At 48.1% G+C, this 25,819-nt stretch overlaps 1 protein-coding gene across 4 annotated transcripts in view; it reads left to right on the top strand.

The window, feature by feature from the left end:
* Csmd2 (CUB and Sushi multiple domains 2) overlaps positions 1-25,819 on the top strand; it is a 553,245-nt gene that overhangs the window by 469,617 nt on the left and 57,809 nt on the right. For all 4 annotated transcript variants that reach the window (XM_029539695.1, XM_021199594.2, XM_029539696.1 and 1 more), the window contains 7 exons: positions 356-472; positions 3,736-3,945; positions 9,908-10,096; positions 12,069-12,246; positions 13,218-13,363; positions 23,622-23,702; positions 24,147-24,260. In XM_029539695.1, the coding sequence (XP_029395555.1) occupies positions 356-472; positions 3,736-3,945; positions 9,908-10,096; positions 12,069-12,246; positions 13,218-13,363; positions 23,622-23,702; positions 24,147-24,260 (1,035 nt within the window). The remainder of the gene's footprint in view (positions 1-355; positions 473-3,735; positions 3,946-9,907; positions 10,097-12,068; positions 12,247-13,217; positions 13,364-23,621; positions 23,703-24,146; positions 24,261-25,819) is intronic.

Genomic DNA, 25,819 nt, shown 5'->3' on the forward strand with positions numbered 1-25,819 from the left:
GAGAGAGAGAGAGAGAGAGAGAGAGAGAGAGAGAGAGAGAGAGAGAGAGAGGGAGAACTGGGCTATCATATAAGAAGTAGAGGACTTCTCTTGGACGGGAGCTTTGTCACTCCCTGCATGTCCTCGCTGAGGTCTCTGACCTCTGAAGGGCGTGGTCAATGCTGGCTCTCCTGGCATCCTAACTTTTGCTTTAATCTTTACATGCTGGGTTTTACCCGTGGGTACAGATGTTCAGGGAGACCCTTTGGGTTCTCACTGAGGTTTATGACTCAGGACTTGTTCTAAAATGTGACTCTGGACTGTTGCCTAGCCCTTCACTCTCCTTGATGACCTAACCTAACTGTCATTGTCACAGCGCAATGTGGAGGAGCAGTGGAAGAGATGGAAGGGGTGATCCTGAGCCCTGGTTTCCCAGGCAACTACCCCAGTAATATGGACTGTTCCTGGAAGATCTCGCTGCCTGTGGGCTTTGGTGAGTCTGCAGCCTCCAGGGAGACAGGAGCTCTGAGCCCAGGCCTAGATTAAAGGAGCTGACTGCCCCACCCCAGTGTAAGCTCAGCCCCCAGCACTGCCCTTCTTAGGCTTCATCCATTGCTGTATGGTGCAGTCTTGGGGAATGGCAGAGATTGGAGTGTAGCAGGAGAAAGGTTAAGGGTCACCATAATTTGAGTCCTGAACTAAACGCAGGGGTATAGAACCAGAAACTCAACGAGAGATGTAACTGGGGGGAGAGAGGGCTAGAGAGTTTGCCTTTGAGAGGCACAAGGTTCCATCTCCAGGACCATTTTGTAAAAGAAAAAAGAGAAGAAAAGAACAAGAAAGAAATTACCTGGAATAAAAAGAAAAGGAAATCCATTTTGCTGAGTCTAGACCTCAGGTTGTGCTTTTAACTCCCCTGTCCCATTCATCATCCTAATTAAATTGAGTCAAGGTCAATATGAAATTGAGTTGGCATTCTTCATGGACACATTCTAGCTGGCCCGGAGATTGAGAGAGGGAGCTGGAATATTCCAGGCATGGGGGTTGTTGACTGCAAAGGGCATTAGTCTAGGTGCAAATTTTAATTGCTAGCAATTCCTATGGCATGTTCTGGCAATATAATTTAACCCTGGCTGCCTGTGCCAAACAATCGAGGCTCTCTGCCTACAAGGAACTGAGGGGTTGATCGTGGGGATCCTCTTGCTCAAATTCTGCTCTATGCCTAGGGAAAGAACTGTCCTGGGGGGTTCCTCTTTCTTATCCGTTTTTACTTGCATCATTAACTCTACAAGGTAATGAATTTCACTGGGACATGAAAAAAAATGTAACCATCATGCCCCATTGGGTGTTCCCCACCCCATCTCCTTTTTCCATGAAACACAGCCTTGGAACCTCTCAGCCCACTAAGCCTCAGTCTGGAGACGGTTCTTCTCTTTTTTTCTTAATTTATTTATATATTCACTTTACGTCCTGATCACCCCCATTCCTCTCATTAGCCCCATCTCCTCCTCTCCTCTGAGAAGGGAGGTTCCCCCATGGGTACCAGCCCACCCTGGCACACTAAGTTGCAGCAGGACTAGGTGCATCCTCTCCCACAGAGGCCAGACAAGTCAGTTCAGTTCGGGGGGGAAAAGGATTCAAAGGGCAGCAACAGAGTCAGAGTCAGCCCCCACTCCACTTGTTAGGGGACCCATATGGAGACCATGCTGTATGTATAGGGGGCCTAGGTACAGACCATGCATGCTCTTTGGTTGGTGGCTCAGTCTCCATGAGCCCCCTATGGGTCCTGATTAGTTGGTTCTGTAAGTCTTCTTGTGGTGTCCTTGACCCCCCTCTGGCTCCCTCAGTTCTATCCCCCACTCTTCTACAAGAGCCCAGGAGCTCCCCCTAATGTTTGGCCGCTGGTCTCTGCATCCATCTGAATAATTTACTGGGTGGAGGTTCTTAGAGGACAGCCATGCTAGACTCCTGTCTGCAGAAACAGCTGAGTATCACTAATAGTGTCAGGGGTGGTCTCTCAGACAGTGGGGTGACCCTCAAAGGCTAGAGTCTAGTGTGTAGGGGCCATCTCCTGAAGGAAACTGGGGAAAGCGAAGACAACTTTGGGTCTTCATGGAGTCTGGGTTTGAGACACTGGACAAAGTGGGCCAGAGTTCCTATGGCTGTGTCTGCAAGCTTGGGACTGAAGTTTAAGTGGGTGGCTGTCCTCTGTGAGTCTTTGTGTTCAACCACCAAAGCACTCCGTCCCTTGCTCCTACATCTGTCTTCCAGCTCTGGGCAATGAGCCTGCTACAGGTCCAGTGGTATACCAGGATCTCTTGCTTTCGAGTGGGCTCCCACACCCTGTTTCTCCTCTAGAACACAAGACGTTATTGCTTAAAGAGCCTCTGCAGTAACATGCCTCTGCCGTTAGGTGGCAAACACTACCCTGGTTTTTTGGGGGTTTTGGTTTTTCACGTACACACACACACACACACACACACACACACACACACACACAGGTTGGGCACACAGGCTGCAGAGTTCTCCAGCATGGGACAGACTAAGACTAGAGAGCACAGCTCTACAGATAATGGTTCAGAGAAAGATGCTCTGTGGTGTGGCAGGAATCTGTGTTCGTAGGAGGAGAGTGAGCTGGGGAAGCAGGCGGTGTATAAAATGGATGCCTGTAACACAGACTTAAGGTGAATGAACAGGAGATGAAAGCGCTTCAGCACCGGTCCAGTCATTGCTCTGAGCATCGTAAGACACACAAAGCATTGTATTAAGGGTTCCGCCTACCGAACCAGAGAATGCAGAGGAACAATTGTAAAATCAAACTCTGTGACCTCACCATGAAGAGATCTTTAGGTAACAGCTTGGTGCTCATGAACACCAGAACCATCCCACCTCACTCATCCTGGGCCACGCCTCACGTGACACGAGCCCATGGCACTTGCTCATTCGATATTACTAGCAAACGCGTATGCATTCTGCTAGGCTCTTAAATATAGAAATCACAATTGACATCTACATTTTTTTTTTCAATTTCCAGTGTCTACTTTTTCCAAGCTGCTTTTCTCAGTTAACAATGCAGTTAACATGTGGGCATTTCTTACACTTGGCAAATAGGTTTCTCTGGAGAACATTTTCCCATAGTGATCCAATTTTGAAAACCCTTGTCTGTAAACAAATACCAGAGATTCTGTGCCAACCTCAGTTCTCTCCGTACCTTATGTAAATATGTACCCCAGGGGCTTAATTAAATCCATGTAACCTGACAGGTGGCTAAGAGATCTTGATTAACCCGCCAAGGTCCCAAGTATAAACTTCAATTGACTTAGTGGATCAGGTGAGACGATATATACTTCCTAGCCATGTCCTTGAGAGTCACCTCAAGGTTCTCGGATACACCCACAAGAAAGACCACGTGTACCCTTTGATTCAACGGGGGTTGTGATTTCTTAACTAAACATTTATTTTAGAGAAACTATCTTTATATTGATATTAGACATGGTTCAAATGGAATCATGAAGTTGGCTTTCCATGAAATCACATAGATTACAGGTGGAACTTGGAAAATAAGTAGTGCCTTTATTTCTAATTGCAAAGCCCATTGACTTTCTGATCCTCCCTCATGGCCAGACTTTTTGGGCAAAGCTCAGAATGTGCCCTGGGAGAGCTGCCTGGTTGGGTGGTGGGGATTCTGGACCCTGGAGGACTCATCATGGGAGGACAGCCTTCCGGGAGCACTATCTGCCTCTGTCCTCCTCCTAGGTGCTCACATCCAGTTTTTGAACTTCTCCACGGAGCCCAACCATGACTTCTTAGAAATCCGGAGTGGCCCTTCCGAGACCAGCCGCATGATGGGCAGGTTCAGCGGGAGTGAGCTGCCTGGATCCCTGCTCTCCACGTCCCACGATAGCATCGTGTACTTCCACAGCGACCACTCCCAGAACCGGCCAGGATTCAAGCTGGAGTACCAGGGTAAGAACAAGAGCACCAGGGTGGCTCACTGCCAACCCAAGAGTGCCAGGGTGGCTCACTGCCAACCCTGTGTCTGACCCACAGCCATCCACCTCCCTGGTCTTATGCGTGCAAGGAGGTGCTAGACAGACTGAGGGGCAACAGGTCTCTCTGCAGAGACTTCTGATTGGCAGCTCCCTCTCCGCATCCCACCTCACAGCTACCGAACCCTGTTAGACAGACAGCTTAAGTATGCCCAGTTTGTGCCAGAGCCACAGGCGTCACAGAGTCCACTGAGGCTCCACAGTGTCTAGGGCTGGTAGTCAAGAGCCTCCTAGACAACCCCCCAGTTTCCTCCCAGGAATCCCGACACCCACTGCCCACCACCTCCCTTGACTCTGAGAGGCTCCCAGCAAAGCTCCTGTCTTAGTTAGGGTTTTACTGCTGTGAACAGACACCATGACCAAGGCAACTCTCATAAGAACAACATTTAATTGGGGCTGGCTTACAGGGTCAGAGGTTCAGTCCATTATCATGAAGACAGGAGCATAGCAGCATCCAGGCAGGCATGGTACAGGCGGAGCTGAGAGTTCTGCATCTTCATCTGAAGGCTGCTAGCAGAATACTAACTTCCAGGCAGCTAGTGTGAGGATCTTCAGCCCAAGCCCACAGTGACACACCTACTCCAACAAGGCCACACCTCCAAATAGTACCACTCCCTGAGCCAACCACATACAAACCACCACAGCTCCCAGTGAGAGAATAGAGAATTCCAGTGTTAACGGCACTCACCTCGGATGGCATTTCCTTGTTTCCTCAGGTGACTCACCTGTATGCTGGCAGAGGTTCTGTCTCCTCAGATGAAACCCAGTGCTCCTTAAGTGCATTCCCAGAAAAGATCCCCTTCATAGCAACTCAGGCTTTTCTGTGTGAGGGGCCAGTCATCAGCACTGGCTGCACAGATGTACGGTGCAGCCCCACACGAGCAGAACTTCTGCCCTGAATGTTCTCCTAGTGCCGCTAAGAGAAGCACTTGCTCTGACTCAACTCAGCTCCTTTCACTCACTTCCTCCTGCATATATACATACATGCATACATTCATATGTGCATTCATACATACTTGCATATATACATTCATATGTGCATGCATACATATATACATGAATGCATATGTACATTTATTATAATGTATGTATTATATATTGCTTAAATATAACATATAAAATTTATAGCTATATATTATATATAAAGCTAATATATGATATCTATATTTTTTTATATTTATATATTGCTAATATATACTGGTACACATTTCTTTTTAAAACCCTGCAGCTCTATAGCTGTTTCAGTGAGCAGGAGGCACCAGCCAGCTCTTGCTGGTAACAGATGTTGGCAGCTGGCAGCTCAGAGACAACAGAAACCCATTCCTCCTTCTTCTGGAGGCTGGAAAGTGCTACGATCAAGGTGCTGGCAATCCCGTGTCTGGGAGAGCATGCTCTCTGGTTCGTGGCAGCACTCTCTTTCTGTGTTCTCACTGGTAGATGGATTTAAAGACTTCCGTAAGGCTTCTTTTATAGAGACCCAGCCCAAATCTCCAGGGGAGACCTCCAGAGGCCCAGCTTCCAAATATCCTCCAATTAGGAGATAAAGCTTCAGGGTGCAGCATTGGCTGGGTGGACACACAGAGGCTATGTCACATGTCATAGAAGTCAAATTACTCTCCTAATTCCGCCCCTTCCCCTACAGGAAGGGGAAGGAGCCGTCTTTTGTCCATCCAGCAGTGTAACCACTGTAACACCAGCAGTGCTGCCTTGCACTTCCCCATAGTCAATGTTAATTTGTAGTTATACAGATAAAATTCATTAGCACACTCAGCTTGTTAAAGAACAAAAACAAGAAAAATAGCCTCAGGGTGGGATTATTTCCCCAAAACAACCCCTAAATTTTATTTTTTTCTTCATTTAGAGTGTGTGTGTGTGTGTGTGTGTGTGTGTGTGTGTGTGTATCTGGGAAGAAAATGTAAATCATGTAAATACAAAGTATTTGACCACATATATTTTTAATAAAGAAAGAGTACCATGCAATGTGATGTTACAAGACAGGAATATCGTGCTTGATCAAATCAAAGTGACTTGTATTCCTATCAACCTAAACATTTACACTATATCTGACGTGCTTAGCACTCAAAATGCCCTCTAATTGTGTGCTAGCAAGGACAGGACACAGAAGGAAATCTTCCATGCTCTTGGTGGGAATGTAAATGAGTAGACACATTATGGGGTGTAGCATGGGGGTCACTCATTCTCCCTCCTTCTTATAAAGACACCAGCCAATCAGATCGCCTCCTTCCCTACAGCCATTCTAGTTTATGTGGAATGAGCAGGGGTCATCTATTCAAATAAGGTCACTTTCTGACGTTCTGGGCATTCAGACGTCAACGCGTGAACACGCAGCTCAACCTGCAATCTCTCCCTGACACTCAGCTCTCGTAAACGTAATTGTTGACAGTGTAACCGTTGGGTCAAGGTTGGCTAAAGACTCGCCTCACACCTTCCCGGGCACAGCCCACACACTGAGCCCATGCAGTAGGATGGTGGCTCCTACACACTCCTGGCCTGGCAAGCCCACTTGTCTTTGTAAAACTGTATCACTCAAAAACGACCATTTGCTCTGGGATCCCCAGAAGAGACCTAGCACCCCCCCACACACAGCTGCCACCCCTGGATCAGAGAACATCCCCCTGGCGCTCCCAGCCCGTTCCTTTCTTTGAGAAGGAATCCTGTGGAGCCTGCCTACCTGAGATGGCCCAGCTGTCCCTCTGAGGAGTCCAAGACAACATAACGGAGGCCTTTCCTTCTGGGATCAGGATCTGCCTGATGCGCCTTTGAATCATAAGCCCAGCCATGTGCCGCTCAGCGTGAGGCCACCTGCTCCTTGGACTGGAGATCAACTTTCATTAAGCTTTCTTGTGGTGATGGTCCCAACTTCTCAGCCTACGGCATCTCTAGTGCCAGAGGCCCAGCTGCTTCAACCAAGGTCTCTAATTTGTGATAGATGCAAATTATTCTAACAAATGGGTGTGCGTTCTGTTCTCCACGGTTGTTGAGTATAAATAGATTCTGAGCTCTTAGCCCTCTCTCCACCATGTTTCCCCTCCAAAGAGAAAGGGTTCTTTGGGTCCCCAGTTTTGCAGAAGAGCCATCTGTCTCCACAGAGGCTGTTTCTGTGGGCCCCAGCCTCTTTGTCCCTTCAACTTTCCTTGAAACAATCTAGCTCTTTCTCCTCAAAACTGGCCCAAATAGACAGTCCAGCATCCCTAGGCTGTTGTTTCTGTGTCTTTCCTCAGGCAGATATTTCCATAAATTGTTTAATGGCAGCTATGTTTGCTTACGCTTAATTTATCCCATGGCTTAACAGGTAAAATTCCTGCCGCGGAAGTCTGAGGCCTGTATCTATAGCCCTGGGGGTGGGGGTAGAAGGGTCTCAGGAGCTCAGGAGCCAACCAGTCCATTCAACTGCCGAGTTCTAGGCTCAGTAAGAGATATTGCCTCAAAACACGGTAAAGTGTGATCAAGGAAAACACCTGAATTAACCTCTGCCCTACACATATATGCACACAGACACACAGGCACACACATACACACACACACACACACACACACACAGGCACACACATGTACACACACATATGTGTACACACACACATACACTCATGCATGTGCATGCACACATCGAAAACACATACATATACTAGTGTGATGGTTTGCATATGCTCGGCCCAGGGAGTGGCACTTTTAGAAGGTATGGCCCTGTTGGAGTAGGTGTGTCACTGTGGGTGTGGGCTATAGGACACTCAGATGCCTGGAAGCCAGAATTCTGCTAGCAGCCTTCAGATGAAGATTGAGAACTCTCGGTTCCTCATGTATCATGCCTGCTTGGATGCTGCCATGCTCCTGCCTTGATACTGGACTGAACCTGAACCTGTAAGCCAGCCTCAGTTAAATGTTGTCCTTACAATAATTGCCTTGGTCATAGTGTCTGTTCACAGCAGTAAAACCCTAACTAAGAGAACTAGACAACTAGACAGACAGACAGACAGACAGACAGACACACACACACACACACACACACACACACACACACGAAAATCTCAGAAGAATCATGTTCATAGCATGATGACTAAAGTGTACAACTGCTCCAAAATGTTAGGAGCTTTCCAAATTCAGATTTGAAATGATAGCAGTTTGTCTGGGTGCACGTGCCCCCACGGTGACCTCCCCTTTTGGAAGGCTAGCCCCTCTCCCTGAGAAGGTCTGCTTTAAGAAACAGAATAACCCCTCTCCTCAGGATTCCTCTCTCCCTCTGAAGCACCATCCAGGGCTCTGAGATCCGTCTTGGAATGAAAGGAATCAGGTGACTCAATTGGAATGAAAGGAATCAGGTGACTCTCCTTGAAGTTTCTCCCTTTTGGAAAAGCTACTTCCTCAAGTGACACCACTCTCATCAGAGCTACTCTGGCTTTTGGCTCGTGACTGCTCTCTGCAGTCTCCTTGCTGTCTGACTTTAGTCCACAGAGCTCCAACCAAGGCTACCAATGCAGCATACCAATGCAGCAGGCTCCTGCCTCCTCTAAGACTTTATGAACAAAACACCCAAAATGGCTCCATTCTGGCCCACCTATGCCCATGGTGTCTGCTCAGTTCTTTGATACATGTAGACACCTCAGTGATTTCTCCTTTCTTTGTGTGTGTGTATGCACATGTGCATGCACATGTATGTGCATGTGCAGTTGTACATGTATCTATGTGTGCATGTGTGTGTGCCAGAAGACCACCTCCTGTGTCCCCCATGCATCAGGTGATATGCACCCTTTTTTGAGGCCAGCTCTCTCAGAGCTTAGATCTCATCAAAGAGGCTTGGCAGCTAACAAGCACCAGGGATCTGACTGTCTATGCCTCCTCAGTACCAGGATCATTAATGTACTCTGCAACTACTATTCCTGGCAAAAAAAAAGGGGGGGGAAGGGGTGGGGAAGGGGTGGGTAGGAAATAAAATAGGGAGGGAGGGAAGCCCACATGGGTCCTGGGTATCAAACTCAGGTCCCCCTGCTTGCAAGGCAAACCACCTGAACTTCTTCCCAAGCTCCCCTCCAAGGGACTTCTAGTGAAATGTGCATATTCTTCCCACTGAGACGGTCCTTTGCAATGTCAGATGGAGACGTGGATCCCAGCCACCACTGCAGAGTGGGCATGGCGGAGCCGTTAGCCTCGAGGTCATGGTTATTCTTATTACCTGTGCTAGCTCACCCACTTCCGCAGAGCATCATTCGTCCCCAGCTGTTCCCACTGAGTGTGTCTGCTGTGCAAGTAGCCCATCTCCTTTTCTGCCAGTTCCCTGTGCAGAGAGCTCCCAATTACTGCCACAAAGAGCATTCTTCATCCAGTGTACCCAATTAGCCAGCGGCTTTGCTCAGCCAGTGCCCCAGCTGCCTCTGCCTATTGGACAAGGCCTCAGCCATTGACATGAGGGGGGTCTCGTGAGGGCAGCTTTTCTACTCCAACCCCCCCCCAAAGCTCCCATCTTGCCTGCGATTTGACTTATTCCCCCAAAATGTTTCCATGGGTTCTAACTTAGCAGAGCTGGAAAGGCCCCCTCACCTCAGTGTTTCCGTGTCTGTGACCTCAAGATAAACAACATAACGATACCTAGACCAATGTGTGACCCTGAGAAGATGTGCACTGAACAGCAGTTCTGCCATCAATATGGTCCTTGAGCCTCTTTTCCCAGTGGAAGTATGAACAATCAGTAACACCTAAGGGGATCTTCCCACGTGCCAGTATTGTACCAAGGGCTCCACAGATGCCATTGCAGTCAATGCAAGAAAAAGAGGGGGCATAGAGAAATTTAAGGAACGAATCTAAAGCCGACAACCAGTTAAGTGCCCAGAAAGAATCAAGTGACGTTTTCTCCTAATCTTTTCCAGCCTACGAACTCCAAGAGTGCCCAGACCCAGAGCCTTTTGCCAACGGCATCGTGAGGGGAGCTGGCTATAATGTTGGACAATCAGTGACCTTCGAGTGCCTTCCAGGATATCAACTGACTGGCCAGCCTGTCCTCACCTGTCAACATGGCACCAATCGGAACTGGGACCACCCCCTACCCAGGTGTGAAGGTATGTCTCTTGCCCTGATGGTCCTTCCTGGGGCAGTCATAGAAACACAGCATCCTATTATTACCTGCTACTCCGTGGGATCACCAAAGGTGAAGGCCCAGGCAAGCCTTGTCCACCCTGTTTCCATGTAGGTAGGAGTCACCCAGCAAAGAAGAGAGTCCAGGTGACAGAGCTCAGAGCAAGTACTAGGAAGGGCCTGGAGATATGTGCTATAGCCAAGAGATGGATATATCAGGCCCATAGGAAGATCCACCCTGATGGGCTAATGGTCCCCAAGTAGATGGGAAGGTGCCACAGTGAGGCTGAGTGGCAGATAGAGTCAATTGTGGCACTTCCCCAAAGGGAAGGGAATGATGCCTTTTCCTAAGAACTCTGGTTCCTCCTCACCTGCTTTATTAGTCCCCTTCTTCCTACCTTTGTTTGATGAGATCTGAGCTGACAATCTCAGGTCTCTGGAGATGGAGCACTCTTGGGCCTTCTTCCCTAACCAGAACTGAAGTGAAGATGGCCAAGAGGCTGTATGGCTCCCTTCCCTATAAAGACACCCCACTTCCTCTTTCCTTCCTGTCATACTCTGACAGCCTAGAATTTTCTTGGAGGAGAAAGATGCTAGAATCAGTCTTGAGATGGGCAGGCTCAGCAGGGACAGTAACCCAGGAGAAAGCGCTTCAGCTCTGGGGTCAGCTGTCAGTTCTATCTCTGTAGACTGAGTTTCACTTTCTCCTTCAGTAAAGCAGGACATTTCCTGAGAACCAGAAGGTTCCACAGATGGCTTCTCACAGAGGCGGTGAATGCACAGTGGTCTATAGAGAAAGAGACCTAAAACAAGGGCTGTGTCTGTGGGCAAGAAACGGAGACAAATGTTGAGTGAAGTTTTTGCTACCCTACCTTAAGATCCAGGAACAGCCACAGTACCAGCCCCCACCCAGATTCCCTTGCATCTGCGGATGAAAAACACAGACACACACACATTGCTCAATTTCAACCTGACTTATTGGCTCAATTGCTGGCACTACTAATCTCCCGAGGCTAGCATTCTCTTCCCAACACTCTTAGCTCAGCACCCTAAATCTGTCCTCAGCTTCACTTGTTCAGTTACCCTTAGTCCCAGCTCAACACCCTAACCTCCTGCCTGGAGAAACAGCCTTTGGCTGCTCTGCCCCAGATCTCACATGGCTGGTCACCTTTTGTCCCTCCAAAGCATGGTAAAAAAACTCCTCGACTCTGAGAGCCCACGTAAACGCTGGGTGGGTGTGGAGACCCAACTGTAATTCCAGCACTCAGAAAGGGGAAACGGGACCCCCTGAAGCAAGCTGTCTAGCCATGCTGACAAGCTCTGGATTCAATTAAGAGACACTGCCTCATAGAACAAGATGGAATGTGACTGATGAAGATTCAGATGTCAACCTCAGTACCCAGTATACGCCTGAGCGTGCACACGCGCATGCATATATGCACGTCACATCCTCATGTGTACACACCCACAAAAATAAAGAAGTCAATGCTAAATTTAATTTAAAAAAAAACCTAGATCAGAAGTGCCACTCTAGAAAGGACAAGTCAGAGAGGAAAGAGGTTTTCATAATCCATCATAAAGAGGTTTTCATAATCCATCAGCTCCTCCCAGCAAAAGCATTACAGCCCCAATACTAACACCAGTTCCTCCCCCATACCTAGGACAGGGATCAGAAGAGCTCTCAAGGGTAACCCCTTCTCTACAGGCCTGTTCTGTGAGAAAGAGAAGGCCAAGGTGGAGTGACCGCAGAAGCTCCTGAGAGATGATCGATAGGCAGTCTAGGAGCAGCATTGGTGATGGCCATGCACAACTGCACAGCCCTGTGTCTTCTCCCCTCCACCAACCTCCTGGCAAAACAATACTGAGAGCTGAGGTCTTACAGGGAAGGTATCTGGGGTCTCAGCTGGGTGGGGAGGACTCTCAAGTACTCTTCTGTTTGTGTTTCGTCCCTGGCAGTCCCCTGTGGTGGGAACATCACCTCTTTTAATGGCACCGTGTATTCGCCTGGATACCCCAGTCCTTACTCCAGCTCCCAGGACTGTGTCTGGCAGATCACTGTCCCCATTGGCCATGGCGTTCATCTCAACCTCAGCCTGCTCCAGATAGAGCCCTTCGGAGACTACATCACTGTCTGGTAAGATCAGCTGCATGACGGGAAAGGATGGAAAAGTCAGCGGCCTCCAACCTGGGGCCCTTTCCACAGCCAGTGAAGGTGCCAATGGTTGGGAATGATAAGGCTCTGCAGGCTTACACTGCATTCCACTTACACCTAACTAAGCTGTCCAGAATAAGAAGGGGAAAGGCTTGGAGTGACATTATGTAAAGTTCCTCTTGTCATCATCTGTGGAACCAGTGCTATCCCACAGAGCATTCTGAACCAACGGTGGCATTTTATGTCCATGCCGTCCAACATGGCAGCCACCAGACCGGTTTTTAACTTGTGTTTAATTTAATGAATTTAAATGTAAGCAGCCACATACCGCTAATGGTTACTGAATCGAGCAACTCCACGTTTAGTTACAGATCTCTGTAGATGATGGCCTGATAAGGGCAGTTTCCTCCAGTTTTCCCCAGATGACTAAATCCATGGACAAAGATACTACATAACATTTTTAAAAACTCCTTTGTTTGGAAGTTAATGGCATTAATCATCAGGGGTAGAGGAATAATTTTTTTCAAAACTCTGAGTAATTTGCAAACCATGGCTAGGAACAGAAAAGGCACTTGGTAAGGTTCAGGGCAAGAAGCCATTTGCCCCAAAAGGTAACATGGGTATGTCTTTGCTTGGGTAGCAAGATGCTTGCAGAGAACAGCAAGAGAGTTCTACCACAGTTTCCTTAACAAAGAAGGTCTTTGGTGATACCACCAGCCCCGCCCCATGAGGCCTCTGTTGCCCCAGAAGCCCACCCAACAGGGGTGGGGGATAGGACTAGGGAAGAATCAAATGAATAAGGATCCCCCTCAAGACCTCACAGAAAGGTGCTAGAGAGATTCCTAGAGTCACAGCCACCTACTACAGGTCCCTCTCAGGGCCACCGATGGCTCCAGGAACAGCAGACATTCAAGGCAGCCGATGGCAAGCAGGACTTTCTTTCCTGTGCGCAGGGATGGGCCACAGCAGACATCTCTGCAGCTTGGGGTCTTCACCCGGAGTTTGTCCAAGAAAATAGCGCACAGCTCCTCCAACCAGGTCCTGCTCAAGTTCCACCGGGACACGGCCACAGGTGGGATCTTCGCCATTGCCTTCTCAGGTCAGTAGGAGAGCTCGGTCAGGTGGGTCACGCAGGCTTTCCTATCAAGGCTGTGTTTGCTAGCTGGGTAGAGTCAATTGGTCTTTCTAAGCTACAACGTTTTCAGTCTACAGAGGGCGCTGCCAGCCCAGGGCTCTTTTACTACATTGTTTTCCTTATCTTACTGGGATACAAAAGCACAGGAGGCCATCCCAGGGTGACTCACACCTGACCTGTCTGTTCCCCCCCATATCCTCTACTCATCCCTCACTACTGTAAGGCAGTTTTCCCACAGGGCTCTTGGGGCTCTGTTGAGCCCTTTGCTTGGTGGCACAGGGGCAAGCAGAGTGGTTTCATCCCAGATGAGCATAAACAGTCCAGATGTGGTTGCCTTGCCAGCTGCCTATTTTCTTCTAGTCTGAAGTCCACTGGGGACCTGAATGTTTCTCAGTCTTATTATTAACAGACACAACAGAGAAGAGTCATAAAACCATTTCTGTGGGCATGTGCGCCTCTATGGAATGACAGCCACGCTCCCAGCTTACAAAGCAGTGTGTATTTGAAATCTACTCCTAGCTCTACCTCCAGTCAGGTTTGTGTGATCTTCTGTGACTTCTCTCTGATGGTGACCTCCGTCTCCTCACCTGGCGGTTGGTGATCTCTGAGACTCCTGTGAGGTGATTACTGTCGTCATCCCCACATTATCAATGACTTTGACTTTCCAAACCTATGGAAAAAGCCAGATGTGATGGTGCACATCTGCAATCCTAGCATTCCTAGGGACAAGTGGAAGCTCACAAATAGGCCGGCCTGTTTTATGTGTTAGCAACCACAAGAGAGACCCTGCCATACATACAAGGAGGAAAGGCAAGGACCAATTCCGGAAAGTTGTCCTCAGGCCTCCACAGGTGCATCATGACATGCCCAAGTGTGTGTACATAGACAGACAGACAGACACACACACACACACACACATACACACACAAGAGGGTAGAGTCAATGTCTCTCACCTAAGCAAGGAGAGAGACACAGGCTTTGAATTTCTTTTCAGTTTTGTGTGACCATCCCCTAAAGCAACACTGCTTGGACTCCGGAAGGAAGCGCAGCCTGGGTTCACACCTTGGCTCTGCCCCATATGAGCCACAGGACCCTGGGCACCTTTTCTTCTTTCTAGGATTTCCTGATGTCTGCTTTCAGTATCCACAAAAGGGGATTAACAGTGGCTCCTGACTAGAGGCGAATCCTGTGGAACCTGTTTGACTTTTAAATTTCACATGGATGCATATGACTATGCTTGGTTCATTTTTCATGTTGTCTAATATTCCACTGCTTAAAAGTGGAGTCCTTTACCTAGTCTCTTGTTAATGTACATACACCAACTGACTACTTCAGTCAATATGAACACTGTGTCTATTCCCCCATCACAAACAAGCCCCACCCACTTCCCAGAATGACAAGGTTACAAGCGTTTGTGGTCAAGGTTGCTAGGGAATGTAAATGTATCTTACCATGTGATTACAATGAAGTGTCACTTCTCTGCAACAGAGGACACACCTTCCTGTCCAGCACCCTCACCAACACTGAGTTCTTACCATGTTTACCAATCAGGTGGATTCATCAAAGACATCCCACTTTTCATGTGGCGGGTGAGCCTCCTTCCACATCTCCGTTCACTGCCCATGCTTCCTGCCTGGCAAAATGCCAGCAACACCCACAGACTTTGCTTTCTCTGGGGAGAGAACACAGTAGCGGACTTGTGGATCAGTAAATCCCCTGTGGTGAATAGCATGGGCTGGGTAAGAGGCCAGGGAGGGGCTCAGAGGCAGGTGGGGCGGAGGAGAATGTACTTCCTCTAGAGCCACTGGGGAGAACTGGCGCTTTGGGATGGAAACTAGAGAGCGGGGAGAGAAGGGGTCGGGGAAGTAGTGTTCCGCCTTCCCGTCACCAAGCAGCGATCCTGGTAGCTTTGTTTTCTTGTAAGCACCAGTAGGTAGGAAGGAACGATATTGCAGAGAGCCGTATGAAATGGCTCTGTGACATGTTTCCAAAGGGAGAAACCGGATTTGAATAGCAGAGGAAATGTCCTTGAAGCAGCATAAGAAGTGAGCAGGGCTGGGGGGGGAGGGGCTGCTTCCATCTCAAGAGTCTCAATAACACAGGCTTCAAATACGACGTGAGACACTTAGACTGTGAGCAGGACAACCAAAACCAGGCATCTACACCTGCCAGCGTGAGAGGGAACGAGAGGGACTGTGGTGTCCGCCAAGGTGATGGAGCTCGGGCACGCTGAGGGGCTGCCTGACAGAGACCGTCGAAGCCCTTGGTGACAGATGAGTGGGCGTCTGAAGAGGAGGGAATTGACATATGGTGTCAGACTCTGGGACAGATGAGGAGGCACCTCTGTCAGGTGTGAAGCCCAAGAGGAATGAGAAGGACATCCACACAGAGGATGAGTCCAGACAGCACAGTTAGCGCCCATGATAAAAGAAGAGGGGCAACAATAAAATAGGAATCTCCTGCCATTCAGTCACTCATCAGCTAAGAAAAGGACACTAGAAGACTGACTTCTCAGACTAGAGGAAACCTGCCACAAACACACAGAAAGAACAAAGGTCAGAAGGTAACCATTGGTGTTGGATCCAAACTGTCACAGTCACTCTGAGATCACGCTTTGCAATGTGAGAGGGTATGTGTCCATATAGAAACATGTGTGTGCACACATGCTTAGATTCCCCAGCTCTGCCACCAAGAGGCTGCGAACAGCATCTCTGGGAGCAGGAAGTATGTCTAGCTCCGGGTCTCAGTTTCTGAGTAACATTGTCCACTAGATGGAAGAGAGCTCCATGGAGAAACAGCTAATCCCAAGGTTGGGGCTGAGGGGACAAGACAGAAACATCTGAGAGCTGAAAATAAGGAAATGTCTAGGGAGTGATGGAGATAGGTCAGAAAAACTTAGAAACTGGCTTGAAGGGACCCCTGCTGGCCATGTTGGAGAGCGTTTGAAAATCAGAGTCATTAATAATAGCAGCAAATAGTCAGGAACCTGTCAACCAAAGCAGGTAGAGAAGTAAATTGAAAGTTGTTTAAGGATGAGATGTTTACGCGACTGCAAATCATTTTCTGTGCTGTAATTACGAAGGGGAATGGGGAAGCCTGGAGCATGCCACTTTAGCCACGTTATGGCAGGAGGCCTCGGTGGCGAGGAGACAGCAGGGTGACGGCAGTCAGAGAGCCCGATCAATGCTGGTCCAAGGATGCACAACATGGATGCACTTCAGCAGGAGCTCTCTCCAGCCTCGGTTCACCCCGCTGACCATCAAAAATGTCAAAAACCACGAAGGTCCTCAGAAGTCTTTAGAATGGATCCAGCTTAAAAAGAGGCCAGGTCTCCTGAAGTGGTGATTCTGTGACACAGTCTTCATGGAAGGACTCTGCTGGCATTCACTGTAATGGTCGTCACCTAGAGACAAGCCTCTGGGCATGCCCATGAGGGAGTTTCCAGAGAGATGTTAACTGAGGTGGGAAGACATACTCTAAAAGTGGGTGGTACCGATCTGTGTGCTGGAAGCCTGGACTGTACAAAAGGGAGGAACCAGCAGTATTCATGTCTCTCTGTTTCCTGACTATGGATACAATGTTACCAAGCTGCCTTGTTCTCCTGCCTTCCCTGCTGTGATAGACTGTGCCTTCAAACTGTGAGCCTAAATAAAACTGTCCTCCAGGAAGTTGCTTGCCTCAAGCATTTTGTTACAGTAACAAGACAAGTAACTAAGGCAAACCCGGAAGCTTTCTCCCTCTGGGACCGGCCTGTTGTGTGTGCTGGGCAAGATCTCCTCCCCAGCCCCAGCCCCAACCCTGAGGAACTCACATGAGACGTGGGGACTGGAAGGTAGTTGTGTATCTCTGTGCATTTCCAGACATTCACAGCTGCTGTGGTTACACAGGGAACTCTGCTTGTCCAGGAAGTAGACTCTGAAGCATCTTGTTTAGGGCCTGCTATTTTAAATACTCATGTATTTTTTTTAAAAAAATGCATAGGGGTTAAGCTGTGTACTCCCAACTTTAATCATAGCTTTGTATTTTTTTTTTTATTTAGTTTGGTTTTAAACTCACTATGTATACTTTCTCCACTGCGATAGAACATGTACACAGTGTTCAGTAAGTTCAGGAGCACTGTGTGTCTGCCCCTCTTCATGGAACTGTCACTACCATCTGCCTCCAGGATGGCTTCATCTTTTAAAACTAAAGTTCTGTCCTCATTAGTCAATTCTCCTCTCCCCCACCTTCTGTTCACAGTCTCCAAGTCTATTATTTGAACCTCATAAATGGGACCACACAAGATACATCCTCTTGTGACTGGTTCGCGTCACAAAGCACAGCACCTTCAAGGTCCATGTATGCTGTCCTGTGTCAAGATTTCCGTGACGTACATATCACACATTCCCCACTATGTATTAATCCGTTGATGGGCATGAGTTGCCTCCTCCTGTTGGCTGTTGTGGGGGAGGCATCAGTGCACCTTAGGCGGTGGTGGCTTTTAAATGTGCGTCCCATCGGAAAGCTGGCATGGAAAGGTGGGGGTTCGTAGTTTGACAACTCACACTAACATGATGCCACTGGATTGGATTATTCTGTGGTGTCTGCACCTCTCACAGTGATCTCCATGTCTATTGTTGTATGGGTACCTAGCTACTCCCTGGAAACACACACACACACACACACCTCCCTGCACATCCTGCAGCCACGGCAGCTTGGACATCATGAATCACATGTGGACATGTGACCTGACTCCTCTTGAGAACTTAAAACTTAAACAGAGATGCTACTTGTGCCCAAACCCATCCCATCTACCTCCCAAAAGAGGGAAGATATGCATCCACGTGTGATGGATTGCCTCCCTGCTGCTAGCCTGTGAACTGAGAACTGGAAAGATCCTGTATGAATCCCTGAGGCACATGGCATTCCTCCTTGGGTCCTAATAGTCCTCTGACTCCTTGCCCTTAGTGCAAAAGATACACATTTAAAGACAGTCTTTAAAATACATTTGGAGCTAATGAATTAGGAATAAAACAATAGATGATAATGTAATCACATATATGGATAAACATATTTGAACACGCACAGGCACATGCGCATGCACACAGATAAAGATGTAGTCACTAAATATCACACATGCAGGATACAGTCCAGTGATTTAAGGGCAGGTTTATTTTGTCCTGTTCAGTGAAATAAAAGGCAGATTGCTGTGAGGTCTCAGATGCTAGCAGGAGGCAGTAGCTATGGGCTCCTCCTTACACTAAGCCACTATCCTTATACCATTCTTGAGAGAGAGGGATGAATATAAAGAAGAGTGCCAGAGGGAGGCATTTGAATAGTACCTGAGCTTGAACACCAAACTCAACATCAGAGTCCGAGCAGCTGCCCTGGTAAGTGCAAACGAATCCTATGAACCACGTTTTGCTTTGAAATATCCAAGGCAAAGACCAGTCTAGCTGAGGAACACCTTACCTGGGAAGACACACGGGAAGAGCTGGCGTGTGGGCTGCAACAGACCTGAAGTAAAGACCACTAACCTGTGGCAGTCTCGCTAAATTGTAGCAGTGCCTCACTTCTGTGACCTGAGCAACGGATCCACACCAACCAGATTCCACGATCAGGACCCGGCAAGCCATAGCCATGCTTCACCCCAGAGAGAAAGGGGGACGGCAAAAGTGAAATGAAGGAGTCTTGTCTTGACTGTCCCCACCTTGGAGTGTGTCCTGAGATCACAGCAGACATGGTGAGACAACTTCAGTTGGGGATAAAGCTTGTTAACCTCCATCCGTACACAAAATGGCTGAGACTCCTTATGCCTGGAGAGGGAATTTCAGGAATGTTTTGTTCTGTTTTGTTGACCATTTTAGGTTTTAGACTGCGTCTCACTCTGTAGCCCTGGCTGGCCTGTAGCATTCTCCCTCCTTCTTCCACAACCTCGTGTGTGTGTGTGTGTGTGTGTGTGTGTGTGTGTGTGTGTGTACACGAGTGTGCCTCTATGTCTCTCTGTCTCTCTCTTTCTCTCTCTGTCTCTGTCTCTCTCTCTCTCCACACACACACACACACACACACACACACACACACACACACACACTGGCCTTGGGCTCACAGTGATGCTTCTGTCTCTGCCTCTAGAGTACTGGGATCAAAGGTGTGTGCCACCCTGTAACAGTTTGGTTGGTTGGTTGGTTGGTTGGTTGGTTGGTTGGTTGGTTGGTTAGTTGGTTGACTGGTTGCTTTGGTTAGTGATTTGTTTGTTTTTATTTCAGGCACTTTTGTCTGTTGCTTGTCAGTATTCCACAAACTTTCTATGTGGAACAAAAAAAATTGTAATTTTAAAAAATGTAACACAATGAGAAATTCCCCCTGACAACCACAAAATGCAAACTCTGAAAGCTGCGTTAAGGGCAAATTTCTTTGTATTGATTTTATTTTTCTAGAAAACTTGGTCACGCCTTAGAAGTTTCAAAGGCAAGTATGAGACCCAGAAGGGATCGATTCATTTTCTGTAACTGTTAAGGAAAATGACAGCTGACTAAATAAGATTTTCATATCTCTAGAAATTGAAAAATGGTGTAAGTCAAATGAAACAAACGATAGACCACGTGCAGAGAATTAGCAAGGCAGGTCAATCTGGAATATTCAGAGAACTAGCAAGCCAGGGTCAATCCACAATATTCAGAGAGTCCTCCAATTCCAAACAAAAGCAAGGACAAAGGACATGGCTGGACAGCTGAAGAGAGAAATGCAAATTACTAACATGGGAAACTCATTAACATATGAAAAACTTAAAAATAATCAAAGTTTGCAAAGGGTAGGGCTCAATAAGTAAACATTTTATGCACACGCTTGAGGGGCTGACTTCAGATCCCCTGAACCCCTGTAATCAGATGGACCCCTGTAATCAGATCCTCTGCACCCCTGTAATCAGATGGACCCCTGTAAACAGACCCCTCTGTACCCCTGTAATCAGACCCCCCTGCACCCCTGTAAACAGACCCCCTGCACCCCTGTAATCAGATCCCCTGCACCCCTGTAATCAGATCCCCTGTACCTGTGTAAAAGCTGAGGGTGGTAACATTTGCTTGTAACCCCAGTGCTGGTGGACAGGAACATAGAGTCAGACAGATTCCTAGGGTCACCAATCAGTGAACTACAGATGTATACACACACACACACACACACACACACACACACCTGCACAAGTACATGCACATGCACAAGTAAGTACTACACGGCCTACCCCAAAATAAAAGGCAAGGAACTACTGGCTTTGCCAAGCCAGTTGATGACTCTGCCCATAGTGGGTTGTACGTTCTTAAAGAACAGGACGATGTTGTTTCCTGCATCTTCATCACCCACACAGTTCTGGGCAAGGTGAACTCCCCAACAGGTTATCTCAGGACTGGGTGAGAGGACTGTGTGTCACCCTGCCTCACAGCAATTGTGATCTGCTGAAAGTACACACACCAAACAACATTCCTAGGCAGAAAAACGGAAGCGCACCTCAAGGGCAGACACTGCTCCAGCTTTTGTCAAATCAGGCAGAAAGCCACTTGGATACCTCAGGAGGGCCTCTTAAGTGTTGGTACACTTACTGCTAAAGCTTGTGTCTCTTTCATGTGGCACTTGTGAGTCAACACATCTGTATAACAATTTAAAGTTAGATTCCCTAATGGGATATAACATTTCACATAAAAGTAGACACAGGTGAAGTGTCCAATTACCTTCCATCTTCAGCTGGTAAAATGTCAGATCCCAAGTCAATATCTGGAAGGTAGCTCCAGTTGCATGATGGGAGCTGTGTCTGGAATGCTGTGGTCTCAGGAGGGTATCACACTGCACAGTGTAACAGCCCCATTGTGACTTCCACATAGAGCCCCCAAAATGGAAAGTCTTACACACCACACTGAATATCTGTGATACCAGGATGCAACTTTCCCATTCATGTACCAGGCTATTCTTACGGCCATGTTAATTGTAGGCAATCATGAACTGATGCTTTTAAGCACCCAGCCTCTATCATAACTAGGATTGCTGCATACACACATGCATGTACACGCACACGGGCATGTGTGCACGCACGCACACACACTTTTATTGTATTTTAATTTCCTTTTGGATTTTGATGTCCAACTCAGTAGACTCATTCCCCTCTTAAAATATTGAGGACAGACGTCTGAGGACTAATATCCAGGAAAGGGTTGCTGACATTTGACAAGGAACGCCTGCGTGGTCTATAAAGGTTGTGTGCTTTGATCATTTCCTGTTTAAAAGAATCAGCAGAATGAAAAGAAGGAAGAATGTTTAAAAATACAAAAGATGTATGGAAGCCAGCTATGGTGAGAAACACCTGGAATTCCAGCACTGGAGAAATGGAGGCAGGATCAGGGGTTTAAGGTCATTCTTGACTACGTAGTGAGCTGAGACCAGCCTGGGACACATGAGATTTTGTCTTTAAAAAAAAGAGAGAGAGATACATGTGGTGTATGGGTAAACAGTGCTGTCACAGTTAGTTTTAAACGGAAAAACTGAAGAAACCCACTGGTTAACACCAGAGCATCTGAAATAAATTTTAGTAAATAAATATAATTAGATTCCACAAAGTCATTTCTATCTCATTCTCAAAGAAATTTTATTGTATGGGAAATGTTTTCTGATATAATAGCAGCTGGCAAGGCGCAGCACAAGGTGCATATGACATGATGCAGACCTGTTAAAACAAAACCCTTAACTATACAGGGGACAAATGCACAAAGAAGTCACAGCACGTGACTAACAGTAGCTACATCTGCGAGGACAATGGATACATTTAATTTTCTTCCTACCGTTTTCATAGAAAACCCCCGGGCTTCTAATTACATTATACATTTTTTAAAAAACATAGCTGGGGATGTGGAGGTTTGGGGAACAATCGTCGCTGCAGCAGCCAGAGCAGCAGTAGCAGGATCGATAGCACTCAGCCGTGAGCCAGGTAATAAAAGATGTTAGAATTCCACACAGACCATTCCACACCCACGCACCATCCAGCCTCTGCCCCACGGGCTAGACTCCAGGTTAGAGAATCCACTGAGGTCAGCTGTGTTTGGACAAAGGTCAGAGGACAAGACACACACGGGATGTGGAGGCTGGGCTCTGGCCAGTGGGAGGACCTGAGCTCAGGAGCAGCCAGACCTGGAGTTAAGTCCTGCCTACGTCGTTTATTTCCTGCAGGATCTTGAGAAAGTAACTTTGCCTTGTTATCTAATCACCGGCTCACAGGTGAAACACACTGCGGGGTCAGCACTGGGGGATTTGGAGGGCTAGAATGCAGAAGTGTCCCTGCATGGAGGATGTCCCCAGCCATGCTCCTCCCCACCTCACCCTCAGGCCAGTGATGTCACTGAATGCTTCTTGGATCCTGCTAGATGTGAATACTGCTAGTTTGGTATGACAGGTGCTGAGATAGACTTTGGGTAAACAGACCCTTTGATAGCTCCAGCCCAAGGGAATGGCTAAATTAAAATCATATAAGGCTTTACTAGGAGGAGTTTGTGACTTAGAGGCACTGGATAAAAAACAAGGATACAACCCAAAACCATATCCTGTTTGAAGTGGGCAGCTGAGCAGGCAAGGCGCACAGAGGTTCCCTTGCAAACATTGGTCCTATACTTGTAGAAGACTGGGGAGCCCAGGCTATAGTGCTGAGGTTCCTCCCTGGCTGCTATGTCTCTTAAAGCAACTGCATGTCAAAATGACCACATCATCGAGTGGTAGGTCTGCAACGTCACGCTTCCTTCCTTCATTACTGGAGTTGAAGTCTACTCCTTGGGTTTTGTAATCTACACCTGATGACTGAAGAGAAGCCAAATAGCGAGTGGCTGAACTGGCCCAGCGTAGAGATGAATACGCATGAATCCACATCTGTCCCGTGAACGGCTGGGGACGTGGCTCAGTTGGTAGAGTGCTCACCTGAGATATTCAGAGCCCCAGATCCGTCACCAGCACCACATAAACCAGACATGGTGGTGAGCACCTGTAATCTTGGCGTTTGGGAAGCTGAGGCAGGAGGGATCTGGTGTTAAAGATTATCCTTGTCCACCTAGTAAGCTCAGGGCAGCCTGGGATACATCATAAGACCCTGTGTCAAGTCAACAAAAATAAAAACACATCTGCTAGGTGAATGAATGAGGTCGGAGACTGTTAAGAACTGGTCCAAGACCCTGGAGCGACACTTTGTCCCTGACCTATGTCTTTCTCTTTCTAGCTTACCCACTCACCAAGTGCCCTCCCCCGACCATCCTCCCCAATGCTGAAGTGGTCACAGAGAATGGAGAGTTCAACATAGGTACTACTGCCAAACGGCGGGGATCTCAAGCCAGGCAGGGTGGCTGAGAGGGGCCAGGAAGCCATGGGGACTGGGGTGGTGGCTTCATCTATGCAGAGGGCAACAAAGGCCCAGATTCACAAGGGTGGCAGTCTTCTATCAGCCAAGTGCACCCCGAAAATATAAACCCTCTTCCTTCACCCAGCCCCAGAAGGAGGAGGTGGAAGTATGGCTTCCCTCTGCTGTTCAAAAGCTTTAAGATAGCCTAGAATTTCTTAGGAAATATCCAGAAGGCTGAGCCGGGGAGGGAAATAGATGTCCGGGTCATGGAGCCAGCATGAAGCTGGCATAAAGCATGACCCAGTGCTAGTTACCTTCCAGGGCCCTGGGTCTGAGGTCCTAGGGGTACCAACCCTTCTGAACCAGACTGCTCCAGGCAATGCCCATGCTCGTCTCTCTTGACAGGTGACATCGTCCGCTACAGGTGCCTCCCCGGCTTTACCTTAGTGGGGAGTGAAATCCTGACCTGCAAACTGGGAACCTACCTGCAGTTCGAAGGTCCACCCCCAATATGCGAAGGTAATTACACTAAACAGCACCCCCACAGAACCCTGGTTCTGCTCCTCTTCCTGTCCCCAGCTCTCAGCTCAGTTCCTGCTCAATGAAAAGAGCTCACCACGTCAATGGTGTCTGATGAATGAGTTGTGGAGTCAAGAGTGATTGAGAACCTTGGCAAGGACCCCACCTGTGAAAGGGCCCTGCCGTCCCTGTCCCTTACCTGGGCGTTCTCTGGAGTTGGGTACTGAGTATTGGCATGGGAAAATTGGAATGTCACTCTGTGGCTGGGGGTCAAATGTACCCAACGTCCTATGCATGTGACTCTGTAACCCCAGACCTCAGCTGCTGGCATCCCAGTGTGGTTCCTGGAAAAGATGAACTCACTTTACCAGGTTACCCCACCTCAGCCGAAATCCAATCCTTCCCCACCCCTGAGCACCCAAGGAGGCACTGAGCTGGTAACTCCCTGTAAACTGAGACAGTGATTGAACTTAGGCTGTGGGCTACTGTGAGGAGTGGGGGGACGATGGCTTTAAGCATGTGAAGATGGCATCTGACCCTGCTTGACTGCTGTGGGGTTGGAAACCTTGCACAGCTACCGAGGGCTGGGAGGAAACTGAGTCCGCCCTTGAAGCCTTGCCTCAGCTTCAGACCAAGCAAAGAGAGGCAAACTGTCCAGAAAGCTGTTCCATGCGGACTACTGTGGCACTTCCCTGTGCTCCAGGACAGAGTATCTCCCCAGTGCCTGGGGGTGCACAGGGCTCCTCTGTACCAGCCTCTTCCCTCCCCTATTATGATGTGTCACAAGTCCTCCTCCTGCTCCTCCCCCTGTTTCTCCTCCTCCCTATCCTTCTCCTCCTCCCAATCCTCCTCCTCCCACTCCTCCCAATCCTCCTCCTCCTGCTCCTCCTCCTGCTGCTCCTCCACCTCCTTCTCCTCCTGTTCCACTCCCTCCTCCACCCCCTCCCCTTCCTGCTTCTCCTCCTTCTCCTGCTGTTCTTTTTAGTTCTTTTGAGCTGAGGCAAGGCTTTTCACAGTCTTCATTAGGACAACATTGTTTTCTTTAACCACTTTAATGCTCTGAATCAGGCGGCAGCCAACCCTGCTGGTCTCTCTGCTCCTGATGCAGTTACCTTCGTTACCACCACCATCTCTGTGGTGTGTTGAGATTTTATGCTGCAGACGCTATATATGTGGTCTGACGTAGTGTAGCATAATGTTTTCCACGATACAGCCATCCTCTGAGGAAGGACTTCTTGCTTGCATCCAAAAAGCCATCACACCAAAAGGGAATAATTTATTGGGGGGGGCACACAGTTGCTGAGTACCTGTGTACTCCTACTCCTGGATTTAGAGCTGGGCTCTGAGTCCAGGTGTGTTTGACCCATCATCTGTGGCTTACTTCTGCACTCCTCTATCTTTGTACGATCTAAACCCAGTTTGTATAGTGGCTCTTTGGGTGTGGGTAGCGTACTGTTGCAGATAGATAGATAGATAGATAGATAGATAGATAGATAGATAGATAGATAATAGATAGATAGATAGATAGATGATAGATAGATAGATTAGATAGATAGATA

The sequence above is a fragment of the Mus pahari genome, chromosome 6 (genome assembly GCF_900095145.1).
Source record: "Mus pahari chromosome 6, PAHARI_EIJ_v1.1, whole genome shotgun sequence".
Taxonomy (NCBI): Eukaryota; Metazoa; Chordata; class Mammalia; order Rodentia; family Muridae; genus Mus; species Mus pahari.